This window comes from Excalfactoria chinensis, chromosome 26 (genome assembly GCF_039878825.1).
Source record: "Excalfactoria chinensis isolate bCotChi1 chromosome 26, bCotChi1.hap2, whole genome shotgun sequence".
Taxonomy (NCBI): Eukaryota; Metazoa; Chordata; class Aves; order Galliformes; family Phasianidae; genus Excalfactoria; species Excalfactoria chinensis.
In genome coordinates, this window is record NC_092850.1 from 973,133 (window position 1) to 986,110 (window position 12,978).

At 59.3% G+C, this 12,978-nt stretch overlaps 1 protein-coding gene across 1 annotated transcript; it reads right to left on the bottom strand.

Annotated features, from left to right (window-relative positions):
• Positions 1 to 28: 28 nt before the first annotated feature.
• ARHGAP45 (Rho GTPase activating protein 45) lies at positions 29 to 11,902 on the bottom strand. The gene is made up of 23 exons (XM_072357390.1): positions 11,318 to 11,902; positions 10,477 to 10,801; positions 9,360 to 9,503; positions 8,684 to 8,768; positions 8,515 to 8,587; positions 8,331 to 8,409; positions 7,943 to 8,080; positions 7,711 to 7,775; positions 7,502 to 7,612; positions 7,338 to 7,418; positions 6,712 to 6,891; positions 6,469 to 6,606; positions 6,100 to 6,290; positions 5,753 to 5,892; positions 5,579 to 5,653; positions 5,300 to 5,401; positions 4,954 to 5,117; positions 4,683 to 4,871; positions 4,247 to 4,384; positions 3,128 to 3,369; positions 2,051 to 2,297; positions 1,891 to 1,966; positions 29 to 1,771 (listed from the first exon to the last, which is right to left on the bottom strand). The coding sequence occupies exons 1-23, from the start codon at positions 11,447 to 11,449 to the stop codon at positions 1,503 to 1,505; spliced, it is 3,384 nt and encodes a 1,127-aa protein (XP_072213491.1). The 5' UTR covers positions 11,450 to 11,902; the 3' UTR covers positions 29 to 1,502.
• Positions 11,903 to 12,978: the final 1,076 nt, after the last annotated feature.

The following is a 12,978-nucleotide window of genomic DNA, read 5'->3' on the forward strand; positions in this document are numbered from 1 at the left end:
CAGAGCTGTATGGCCATGGGGAGTTCTGTGGTTCAGCCTTACCTCCCTGCTGTGATCTGATCTATCTCTGACCCTTGTTTTGAGCCTGTGGTCGTTGCAGAGGGTCTTCACTTATCACAAGTACTTGAAGTGCTTCCTTACAGTGCTTGGAACCCGCAGCAAGTGAGTGTGGAAGGCATTGATCTGCAGGACAGACAGTGGTTGGAACACAAGGATTTTATTCTTCCTGGAAGCACATCAATGTGAACACAGCAAAACACGGGACGCAGCTTCATACAGCAGCACAGGCACGTCCCAAAAGGACATTGATTCTCCATTAATTCTCCATTAATTCTCCATTATTTCTCCATTATTTCTCCTTCCCCCATGCTGAGTTTATATACAAATAGAAGGGAGCTCGGTACCGTGTGAAGCTCAAGCATTGCTTTCGTCCCTTCCTTCCCTCACATTCACCACCCTCACACACAAACACACACACGTGGTACCGCTGCTGTAGCACTTCTGGTAGCAACATTCAGCCTCATTTTTTTACCTGCTACCATTAGAATGATGTGCTGGAAGGATCCAGCATCGTGCTGAAGAGCTCTGGAGCCGACGTGCTCACAAATAGCTGGAGCTCTCCTTTGGTTCAGTTACAAACCAACTGGCCGTAAATGGAACTTAGGTTTTGTGTACCTTGGAATGTGTTGAGATGCTTTTCTACCCTGGCTGAGAGCCGTGGCTGTTACCAGCCCTCTCTTCCTGGTGGAGGTGATACTCCAAAGGGATTCCACCTCCGCTCCATCACCTCCTCCTCCATGAATTGAGCTCTGTTAACCTTTCCAGTTCAGTGCATCTCCAGCTGGGGACACCACTCTGCTCAGCTTCTTCTCAGCTCTGCCTTTGCTGCCTTGTCTGCATGGATGCCTTCCCTGCCTGCAGCAGAGGACTGAGACAGGAGGAGGTGGCACAAGAGATGAGGTGGTACCCAATGCTTCACCAAGGCTGAGTATTAGAGAACAACGTTAGATATGTGCAGTTCCTTTGGACCCATTGGGGCTCCCGGCCCTGCTGTAGCAATGGGGAGCAGTCCAGGTCTGAGCAGGTTGATGGAAGGAAGCAGCTTTCAGTCCTTTCTAAGCTTAAAATACACTCGTTCTTTTCTCTGTGCTTCATCAGTGCAGGAAAGTTAGAACTTTCAAAGAGACTTTGGTCCTCTTTAACCTTTTGAGTTCTGTTGCCAGCAGAGGTAGTGGGTTTGCATTATATATATATATATGTGTATATATATATATATATACCAGAACAAAAAGAAAGCTCACAGACGGAGGGGCTATAGCTCGGTTCAGGCATCCTGCATCTCCCCCTGCTGCCGTCACAGCATAGATTGTGCAGATCAAATATACATCCAAAAAGCCCTGAGACCTTACAGTGCAGGAAGGGCCGAGTAAGGAAATGCCCATCGTTACATGCAAGCAGCAAGGTGAGCTCTGTCAGCTGAGCTGCCCAGCCTGGGGCTGTTCTCACTGCTGGGCTGTGGTGGTGGCTCCACTCTCAGGCTCCTCCTCAGGCTCGCTGTGCTCTCCTGCAGTGCAATGCAATGCACAACCCTCCGTGTCCGACTGCCCGGTGCTGCACGTGCGGCTGCGCTGCCCCTCGCTGCCCTCCTCATAGAACGGGGCTTCATCCGTGCTCGTTTCACTCTCCTGTTTCCTCAGCTGCCTGTTGCTGCCCCCCGGCTCCCCACCATCCTCCAGCTCTGAGTCAGAGTCCACCGATCTCTCACTGGGCTCTGTGGATCCGTATGAGGGTTTGAAGTGCCCTGCCTGGTTCCTGAGCCCCCTCACTGTGCTGAGCAGCGATGGAAGGCTCTTTGCTGCCCTCCAGACCACCCCATAGCCCCTCACTTACCCCCAAATGCTCCCACGCTGTACCCCAAGTCACCCTTCCCGGGGTTCTGTGGGCACGGAGCTTCTGTGGGTTCATCCTGCAGGGAAGGATCCATGTGAAGGGGCAGCACACAGAGCCACCTTAACGCCCCCCTTCGCTGCTCCCTCCCCAAGGCTCGTACCGGGGTCTCCTCCTGGTCACCTGCAGTGAATTCACTGCTGGCAGGACTCAGAGTTCTGTCCTCGTCCTCGAAGATGGTGGGGTAGAAGATGATGAGCGCCTCGATGACGCGCGCCTGGTGGGGGTAATCGACCAACGAGGACAGAGAGATGGTGGCATCCGTGGGCCGCGGCCGCAGCAACGTCGGCCCAAAAACGATGCCCAGGTTGCTGGAGGTCATCTTGTTGTCCTGCTCCACCTCCACGATCCTGGAGGAGGAAGAGGAAGAGATCCATGAGAGCAGGCAGCAGAGCAATGGGGCTGCAGGCAGCAGAGCAATGGGGCTGCAGGCAGCAGAGCAATGGGGCTGCAGGCAGCAGAGCAATGGGGCTGCAGGCAGCAGAGCAATGGGGCTGCAGGCAGCAGAGCAATGGGGCTGCAGGCAGCAGAGCAATGGGGCTGCAGGCAGCAGAGCAATAGGGCTGCAGGCAGCAGCGCAATGGGGCTGCAGGCAGCAGAGCAATAGGGCTGCAGGCAGCAGTGCAATAGGGCTGCAGGCAGCAGCGCAATGGGGCTGCAGGCAGCAGAGCAATAGGGCTGCAGGCAGCAGAGCAATGGGGCTGCAGGCAGCAGTGCAATAGGGATGCAGGCAGCAGTGCAATGGGGCTGCAGGCAGCAGAGCAATAGGGCTGCAGGCAGCAGAGCAATGGGGCTGCAGGCAGCAGAGCAATGGGGCTGCAGGCAGCAGTGCAATAGGGCTGCAGGCAGCAGTGCAATGGGGCTGCAGGCAGCAGAGCAATGGGGCTGCAGGCAGCAGTGCAATGGGGCTGCAGGCAGCAGAGCAATGGGGCTGCATGCAGCAGAGCAATGGGGCTGCAGGCAGCAGTGCAATGGGGCTGCAGGCAGCAGAGCAATGGGGCTGCATGCAGCAGAGCAATGGGGCTGCATGCAGCAGAGCAATAGGGCTGCAGGCAGCAGTGCAATGAGGCTGCAGGCAGCAGAGCAATAGGGCTGCATGCAGCAGTGCAATGAGGCTGCATGCAGCCCTTTCCCATCCCATTATGGGGACAAAAGGGACATCCCTGCTCCCCCTGCTCACCTCCTCAGGTGCTGCAGGAGGTATTGCAGCGTGGCCATGTTTTCCCATGGGAGCTCCTTCAGCAGCTCCTTCAGTTTCAGCACCAGGTTCACCACCACACGGTCCGTGTCGGCCCCTTTGTCCATCAGCTCCGGCCCTCCTTTCCCACTCCTCCCTTTGGCCTCATTGCTGCCCTGCAAGCTCTCTTTGGCTGCTCCCATCAGTGCATTGTACATCCGGAATGGCACAATGGGCTCCGGGAGCTGCAACAGTGCAAGAAAAAACCCTGTAGGGTTTCCAGCTAGAAAACATTCTTTTCCCCTCCAGAAATAACCCCGTCCTGGGGTGGGTGTGTGGTTTCCCCATAGATAAGAGGTTGTTAAATGGGATTAAATAGGAGGAGGTGAGATGCAATCAGTGCAGCCTGCAGCACTGGGGCTGTTGGGAGGAGAGCTTTGCTTTGCATCAAGCAACCCCGAGTGCATTCGTGCACCGCCTGGCAGCTCTGCAGCACTGCTGGTATTTGCAGAGTGCCTCCAGCAGGTGTGTGCTGGGGATGGGTTGCTTTGCAGCAGAGCAGCACTCCTGCAGAGGGGCTTTAAACTCTGCATTGCACTGAGCCTGGATGATAGCACAGGGCCGACCTCGTCATCTCTTTGCTCTCTGCTCTCCATGCAGGAGCTCAGAGCCCCCTTCTCTCCTTTGCCAGGAGACCAAAGCACAAAGGGTTAAGTGAGGTTGCAGAGAGAAGCTGCTTCCTCTTCTGCCCTGTTTGAGGATGTGGGTCGGGGTTTGAGTTTCGGAGCTGATGGCAGAGATACAGCACTGCAGGCAGAGGGTTGGGAGAAGTGAGCCCAGTCCAGCCCTGCTGCGGGGTGACCTTTATGGCCGCTTCCCTTTCTCCTGCTGCTTCCCCAGCTGCAAAAGGGGAGGGACGGTCCAGCACTTTGGGTTGTGTTGCCATGGGCAGGTGATGCACACGGTGAGGGCACACACCTCCACCCTGCCTGGACAGGAGGGGCTCTGACCCACCTTATCACCAGCAAGCAGCTGTCAGCCCCATTTGCAGCAGGTTTGCCCCCCTCCTGGCTTGCTGGCTCTGGAATCACCTCTGCCCTGACCAACCCCCCCCTTCCCAACCTGTCTCAGGTAGAGCTTCAGCACGTTGCTGATGTCGTGTGGGGAAGCCTGGGACAGTTCCACCAGCTCCTTCCCATTCTCAAAGGCCTGGCAGAGCTTCTCCACGCGGGTCTTCACACCATTCACCCGGTAGATGCCCTGCCAAGGGGAGAAAACCAAAGCTGAACGTTTCTCTTTGGGTTTTTAGCATCTCTCAGCTGCTCCTCTGGGGGGTGGAAATCCCTCTCAGGAGGTTCGGATGAGCTGTTCTAGCTCAGATCTCGCTGCTGTTCCCCTTTTGTAGGGAAGAGATGCAGCGCGGGATGTGGTTTTGTGTCAGCCTGTTTGTTCTGGGACCTGCTGCTTCAGAACCTGAGGGCTGTGCTGGTTCCCATAGCAAGATAAAACCCATTTGAAGGGCAAGCAGCCGGAGTAGAAGGGAGGGCAGAGGACTCACCTTGGTTTTCATTGCCCTCTTCTCAATCTCAGAGATGCATTTCTTGACGATGAAGGGGATGCCGTCCGCGCTGCCCTGAGACGCCTTCAGGAAGTCCTGCCCAAAAAGCTGCAGCTTCCCCTGGAGTTTCTTGTGCCCACATTGGATGGCCAAAGTCTCCAAGCACTTCTTATGGCACGCCAGGTAGCACTGGGACACAAGGGAAGGGTTTGGAGGTGGGAAGCAGCACGGGGTGGTCCCTCTCATCCTCCTCCCACATCCCCAGCATTACCTCCTCACACTCTGCCCCCTGGAAGTACACGTAGCTGTTACATTCCCGACACTTGGAGGGGGTCCTCAGCTTCCTTAACCGGTGGGTCTGGGCTGCTCTGGACAAGCCCACGTTCCGGAAGGGTCCTGTTGGAGCCGCCATCTCCGGGGTGATCCCATTGATGCCTATAGGTAGAGCACAGAGGGATACATCAGTATTCAGTCTCCTTTGGGGTCAGGCAGGTCTGTCCCTGCCTAGTGGAAATGGTGTTGTGTTCCATGTGGGCTCTCCTCCCAGCAAAGAGGGGGTGGGGTGGGCAGAGACCCCTGACAGCCCAGCACAGCACTGCAGCATCTCCATCACATACTCTGCTCAAAGGAGGCGGCGTTCTCATCCTTCTCTCCCAGCTCCTCGCTGGAGGACATGGTGCCATTGGATGACAACCGCTGCAGTTTGCGGCTGAACTCTCCTGCCAAAGCAAAACCAAAGCAAAACTCAAAGGCTTTGAGGTCCCCACCCCATCCCAATAGGAAAGACAAAGGAAAAGAGAATGAAGAAAATAAGTGCTGCTGCTGCCTGGCAATGAGATGCTGCCTTTGGATGGGATCTACCAGTAGGTGAAGGAAGGCCCAGGTGCTGCACCAACCTGTGCTGGAATCCAGGCTGCTGTCAGCTTCAGAGGTGGAGGTTGGCCAGGATTTGTGCACCTGGTGTCCCCTCCCTGCTGTGGGAGGAAGAGCTGTGTGTCTGGGGCTGTCCCACACAGAGCAGCTCCCATACCAGAAGCATTTGGAGGTGCCCATGGCCAGGCTTTTCTCACCTCTGCGCTCTGACCCACCCTGGGTCTCTCTGGGTCCCTCCGTGTTGCTCCCATCCCTGGGCAGCCCGGCCCCATCTGAGCCACCACTTGTGAAGTCACTGGAGTTGAAGCTGCCCTTCCGTGTGCGGGTGAAGGGGGACCTGGTGGTGGGGAGGGAGGAGAGGAGCCATGTCCAAAAGGACGTGGAAGGAGAGGGATGCTAGGAAAGCCACTCCAAAAGTAGTGACTATCCACCAGACTTGGCTTGGATAGTCACCAACACCAGCCCCTCTGCTCCAGCACCAAGCAGCCTCTGTATGCAATAGCCCTCCCTGCAAAGCAGCAGTGATTTCCCTCTCCTCTCCTACCAGGCGTTGTGGGACACGTAAGGCTCGAAGTCGTACTGCGTGTCGGGCTCATCTCCTCTCTGCAGCTGCTTGACATGCGAGGCGTATTGCTGCCCGGGGTCGTACAGCTTGCTGCTCTCACACAGAGTTTGGAAGTAGACGGGCAGCGGCGCCGTCTGCATGTGCATGATCTGGTAGAAGGCAATGGTGGCCTAAAAATAAAGGGGAGAAAATCAGGGCAGGAGTTAAGGGGAGACACAGGAGGGAGGAGAGACGTGGAGCTGCCAGGTGGAGAATCAGGAGTGCCGAGTGGGGCTGGGGCAGCTGCTTGTTCCCTGTACCCCCCTATCTATGGCACAGCCCCCAGCCCTCCCTGCAGTCTCAACTCACCAGCTTGATGACCTGGTCGCTCTGCTTGATCAGCTCGTGGATCTGCCTTAAGGAATTCACCTTGGTGTCCTCCAGCTCCTGCTTCTGCGTGTTGGCATCCGCCACGCAGGTCCGGTAGGTGGCCATGGCCTCTTCTGCCTGAGGGGTGGGAGAGGGGAGGTGGAATTGAATGGGAGCTACCTTTGCTCACCAAGGAGCAAGAAGGACCCTGCAAAGCAGCACCCGGAGCTGCTGGGCTCCCACCTTATTCTTGGCCTCCTCCTCCAGCCGCCTCTTCTTGTCCAGGGTTTTGGTGGTGACGCTGCTGGCTGTGCTTTGCTGCTCCTCCTCTGCTCTCACTGCCACGTATTTGGCCTTCTCGTGCTCCTCGCTGCGCTGCATGTACACCTGCTTGGCCTTCCGCAGGTTCACCTCTGCATCTTGCTGCCAATGGAGGAGAACCGGGGTGAGGGCTGAGCACTGCAAGGGTCACCCTGCACAAAGCCACCCAGGATGGATGGATGGGTGGGTGGGTGGATGGATGGATGGATGGGTGGATGGATGGATGGATGGATGGATGGGTGGATGGAAGGATGGATGGATGGATGGATGGATGGATGGATGGATGGATGGATGGATGGATGGATGGATGGATGGATGGATGGATGGATGGAAGGATGGATGGGTGGATGGATGGATGGAAGGATGGATGGGTGGATGGATGGATGGGTGGATGGATGGATGGATGGATGGATGGGTGGATGGATGGATGGATGGATGGATGGATGGATGGATGGATGGATGGATGGATGGGTGGATGGAAGGATGGATGGAAGGATGGATGGGTGGATGGGTGGGTGGATGGATGGATGGATGCCTTCATGCCTCACCAGCTTCCTCTGTGCGCGGTGCCACTGCTCCTTGATCTCCTTCCTCCTCTTCTCATGCTCCAGGCGCCTCACAGTCAGTGGCTGCAGGAGCAAATGGTGCAGCTGGCAAAGCACAGCCCTGCACAGAGCCCTGGCAGGAGCTGCATCACACACTGCCTGCTCACCTGCAGGAAGGTCTGGTGCTGCAGCGTGGTGACGGTCTGCAGCACCGACGTGCCGTACTCCATGTCCTGCTCCAGAGCCAACAGGTAGATGGACAGGAAGGGCATGCTGGTCTGAGGGATGACAAAAGCAGAACCCTGAGCCTCAGCATGAGACTGATGCTGTCAGCTCCAGGACATCTCGGAGCTGGGCAGCTCCAGCCTGGCTGTACCTCCTGGGTGAAGGTTTGCTTGCAGCTGTTTGCCATCTTCTGAAGCCCTTTGGCAAACTCCATTTCTGGAAGAGAAAGGTTGGAAGTGAAGAGAGACCAAGCAGAAGGGTTTCTGTGCTCTTAAACTTAAGTCAAGAGCTTCAGGAACCTCCCACTTCCAGATCCAACAGCTCTGACTCCCTCAGCCCCATGCAGTGCTCTCAGGACCCCCCACATCCCCCCCACATCTCACCCAGCGCCGTCCTTTTCTCCAGGTACCCAATGAGGTCCTTCATGTACTTGGAGATGTTCTTGGCATACTGCAGGGCAGCATCCACACCTCCCTCACAGCGCTGCAGCATCACGTCCACCTCCTCTGCTGCCGGACGGACTGTGATGTGAGGACAGAGGGGAAGGGGAGTGACTCCAACCCATGTTGCTGCTGATTGATGGGCTGGTCCCAGGACCCCCAAAGCAACCAGGAAGACCCCAATGCCCACAGCAGCAGCTCTGCTGTCTCCTCTCAGCTGTGCCCCCAGGAGCAGCTCAGCCCATGATGTCCATGTGTCCAAATGGTGATGACAGAGCCAGTTTCTGTTGTCTGACCGCCCCAAATCCCACTTCAATGGCTGCTTGCTCACCTGTGTCGTAGCTCTCCATGCCCGAGAGCACACCATCCCCTCCAGGCCCAGGGATCCCCCCATAGAGACTCTCCATAGACTTTAGGAAATCAGGAAAGGAAAGAATGCATCAGACAAACAGGAGTGGGCAGAGGGGAGCCCTGCACTCAGGGTTAGGGCTGAGACCCCAGAAGGTGGCACACACCTGGTTCTGGTCACTGGGTGGGATGGAGAGGATGGTGCTGCTGTCCACCTCCCCCATGAGGAACTCAGAGACGCTGTGACAAGAGGAACACAGTCAGCCAGGGGAGGAGCAGCAGTGACAAAGCAGGGTCACCTCCCAGCACCCAGAGATGGGGGTGCAAAGCCCTTACGTGCTGCTGAAGGACACGGCGATGGTCTCCACCGCCTTCTCAAACTCCCTCTTGTCTGTCTCATTGTTGGATTCATAATGGAAGCCTGAAGGTGGGGAAGAAGCAGGAGCTCCATCACCACTGTGCACCTTCCACCCCACAGCACGGACCCACTCACATGCATCCTAAGCAACTCCTGCCCATGGGGTTTGGGGGCACAAGGGGTTCCCTTGGCCAGGACAACAGAGGAACACGGTTCTGCCACGCTGGCTGCTGGGTGAGGACCCGGATCCTCATCATCACTCAGCTGCCTCCATCCCAGTGCCCCGTGTGGGGCCGGCCCCATGGCAGAGCACTGCCAGCTCTGAGGCTTCCTGTCCCTGCGTGGTTACAGCTCAGAGTCCAGGAAGTGGTGACGCAGTGTTGTGCTGTGCCTGCGGTTACAGCAGCCTCCCCCTCCCCCCCCACCCTCCCCACAGCTGTAACTGCTCTGCCCCGGGTGGGTCTGGGGCCCACAGACCCCGCTCACAACCACAGGGGTGTGGGACCGGAGCTGGGGGATGGCACAGGGCTGGGGCTTGGATGTCAGTGCCTTCATTCTGTGCTCCATCCATTGGCAGCCCAGCTGTGGGCAGCCTCAAAATGGGCTTCCCAGCATGGGGTGGGAATGGGACGGAGCTCCCCACTCTGGGCTCACCCTTCACTTTAGAGATGAGGGTCCCTGCTGCTGTCAGTGTCTCCAGCGTGTTGAGCAGTGGGTATTTGTTGATCACCTGGCGCAGCACCCGCAGTGTTTCACCCAGACACTCGTGGGCTTGAGGCCGCTGGGATTCCTTGGGGTCTGCAGGAGAAAGGGGGGGGTGAAGAGCTGCCCCTGTGTACACCCCATCCCTGGCAATTTGCTCCCCCTGGTGCAGACACACCTTGGAGGCATTTTTAACTCAGCGGTTTGGGAATTTCCTCCCCGTTTCCTCCCTGCTGGCCACACCATCCTGCCCCATCCATTGGCTTGGCTGTATCCTGTGGGGTCTGGCACCACGTCACAGCCCCCACCCAGTACCCACAACAAGGGGAAGCAGTGTGTGGGCTCAGGGCAGGGTGTGTGGGCTCACTGGCAGCCCCTTTGGGCAGCGCTCAGCATCCCATAGGGATGAACTGAGGACAACAGCCTGCCCTCCAGCTCCGGGTGAGGAAGGACTTTCCCCTGCTCCCTCTCTCATCTCCCACCCCACGTTCCCCATGGCTGGACACGGCTGTTTTCCACAATGAGTGAGGATGCGTCAACACGTCTGCTGAAAACAGGGCACCATGTGATCCCAGCAGCCCCACCTCACCGTGCACAGCAACCATAGCGGCTGCTTCCTGCACCCCCGGGGACCACGGCCCCACAACCCTGATTTGAGCATCATCCCCATCCCAAAGGGAGGGCCAAGGGATGGGGGCCTGGGCTGGGCTGGTGCCCCATAGGGTCCGGGGCTGCTGCCAGGCAGCTGGCACTGCTATACTGTAAACAGGAAAGCGGGTGGATGAAAATAGCTCGTGGGCAGGAAGCAGTGTTATCCTGGCTCTGAGCTCCCAGCAGCCACCCACCGCCCTCTGCCCCTGGGCCCCCAGCTCTGCGCAGCCCCCAGGGCAGGGACCCCATCCCACGGGGCCAGGCATGGGGTTCTTCTGCACCCATTGGAGCCTTCATCCCTGGAACCCCACAGCCCTGTGCCATGGGTTAGCAGGAGATGCCGGGGGGGTTCTGTGGTCCCCCAGCCCCATTCCCCCCCCTGTGTGACCACCTGGGGGGCACCCAGCCCAGCACTCACCATCACGCAGCACCACATCCCGCAGGCTCTCCAGGGCATCCGCAAACCGCGCCACGTCGGTCAGCAGCTGGGAGATATCCTCCACATCAATGAAGGGGCCATCCCCACCCTCCATGGGGCTGTAGGATGTGGGGGTCTTATGGCCCTTAGGGACAGCCCGGGGGCCAGCAGAGGTGAGAGGGAAGCCGGCGGCGCTGGCATGGCGGCTGAGGCTGGTGGGGCGCTTTAGGGTGCCCACGGCGCTGGGACTGCTGCTGAGTTTGGTGCTGGTGGGTGGCAGATCCCCAAGGCTGGGAGCTTCCAGGCAGTCCTTGCGGGACAGATCCTACAGAAGCACAGCACTGTGTGAGTGCCAACATGGGGATGGCATTGCCCGAGGATGGTGGGTTTCATTGGCAGCAGGATCTGATCACAAACATCCCTTCCTCTTTTTCTGCCTGCACTGTTTGTCCCCACATCCAGCACGTCCTTAGCACTGCAGGGATGGGGACGCCTCCCAGGTGACCAAAAGCAGACAATGCAGAGCTGTGGATGCACGGAGCCCTGATTTCTAGGGGTGAAATAGTCCTAAAGGAGAGGCTGATAGCAGCTCCCACGACCCCATGCCCCAAAGCCATCACTGATGGGAATGGGTCCGGCACCCCTCCAGCCCCACACAGCCTCGACTGTGACATAACCGTGCTGGGGCCAGCAGCAGGTTTGGCATCAACGGGGCAAACGCTGCGACACCTTCCTGCAATCCTACCCGGGAACACGAGGCCACGCAGGCGGCAGCACCCCGAGCAGAGCCGATGTGGGCACTGCAGACCCCACTGACGGCTCCCTCCCACCGTCCCCGTACCGTCAGCCGCACGGAGGGCGAGCGGGGCAGCGAATCCAAGGTGTGCTTTGGCGAGTTGGCCGCCCCCGTCCTGCGGCGCCCGGCAGCAGCGTAGGGGCTGTAGCTGTTCCGCCCCGCCGCCCGGCTGAGCATCCCACCGGCCCCGGCGCCCTCAGGCTGCGCCCACCCATAGACCCCTCAGCTGGGGAGCGCCGTAGGGAGGGGATGGGGATGGGTGACCCTGCGAGGAGCTGCGGGCGGGATGAAGCTGGTGGCCCCTTCCCGTGGGTTGGGGCGCAGCGCAGGCGCGGGGCGGGCTGAGGAGCCCCGTCTGCTGGCCGCCCCACAGAAGAGAAGCGCTTCCTCTTGCGCTCTGGGTCACCGATGAGTAAATAAACCCATAGCGGAGCCGTGGTGTGGGGCTGGCCAAGCCTCACTTCCCCTGCTCCTGCCCCTGCTGGGGTCTCCCGGTCCCTCCCACGTTCTGCTGCAGCCCCAGCCCTACCCGCTCTCCTCCCAGCCTTCCCCTTCGGCTGTTGCTGCATCCCCTTCATCTGGGGCAAAGTCTCCCCGGCTCCGTCGGCAGAATCCTTCCTCATTTCCTTCCTCCTCGCATCCCTCCAGCCATCCCATCCCATCCCATCCCATCCCATCCCATCCCATCCCATCCCATCCCATCCCATCCCATCCCATCCCATCCCATCCCATCCCATCCCATCCCATCCCATCCCATCCCATCCCATCCCTCCTTTCCCACCGCACTTACCGGCAAGGTCTGCGGGATGGGGCTCCCTGCGCGGCTCTTCTTGGAGATGGAGGGGGTCTTCATCAACTCACGCTTCTTCCTGGAGAACATGGCTATAGGGCGGCCCTGGGGGGGCCCCTCGCTGCCAGCACCGCTCCGCTACCCCTCCGGCAGCATTCGCTGGGGCCAACTGTCAGCGCAGCGCATGTGACACCGCCTTATTTCCTCATTGGGTTCGCAGGCAAAGCTGAAACAGGAAAAGCTAAATGTGCGGAGAGGGCACGAGGCTGGGAGGAAGGGGGTCTCCGGCCGCCCCCCCCGGTGCCGTGTGGGGCTCAGCGTGCGGGTACCGGGGGTTCCTCGTGGAGTTCTGCGATCCAGGGAGGGAGGATTCCCCGGGAATGGGGCAGCGGGGCCGTCGGGTCCCTCCGTTGACTGATGGATGCGCAGTGCAGGGTTGCCGGACTCCAGCTCTCGGTTCAGCCCAGCCCGGCTCTGCTCTCAGCTCGGGTCCCCGCCCACACCTGTGGGTCCCCTCCAGGACCCCACCCACCCACGACGCCCCCACCCACAACACAACGAGCCCTCGATCACCCTTCAGCAAAGCGAGCAGAGGGGCTCAGATGCCGGATGGGGACTCGGGGAGACGGTCGGAACGGGGACGGGACCGGGGGGTCGGACAGCGGGGGCGGGGCGTGCGGGTGGGTGTGCGTGGCCCGGTTGTGGGCATCACTGCGCGCACGTGTTCGGGACTTGCACACGCGGGTTGCGTGTCCGTAGTGCCTGGAGCTGCCCGTGGGGGTCTCCCCGTGCCGGGCTGTACACATCCGTGCCTGGGGAGGCTCCAACTCCGACCCCCTCCCCGAGAGCTCCCGGAGCCCCCCGGCTGTCCTTGTGGGGGTGCTCGGGTCCCCCAGCGGTCCGGCCGCTCCTGCCC

Excerpts from the sequence above, each read along its gene's own strand:
- ARHGAP45 (XM_072357390.1), bottom strand. The coding sequence starts at position 11,449 with ATGCTCAGCCGGGCGGCGGGGCGGAACAGCTACAGCCCCTACGCTGCT. Across the intron at positions 7,776-7,942 it reads GGAGAAAAGGACGGCGCTGG|AAATGGAGTTTGCCAAAGGG; the intron begins GTGAGATGTGGG and ends TTTCTCTTCCAG. Across the intron at positions 7,419-7,501 it reads AGCACCAGACCTTCCTGCAG|CCACTGACTGTGAGGCGCCT; the intron begins GTGAGCAGGCAG and ends TTGCTCCTGCAG.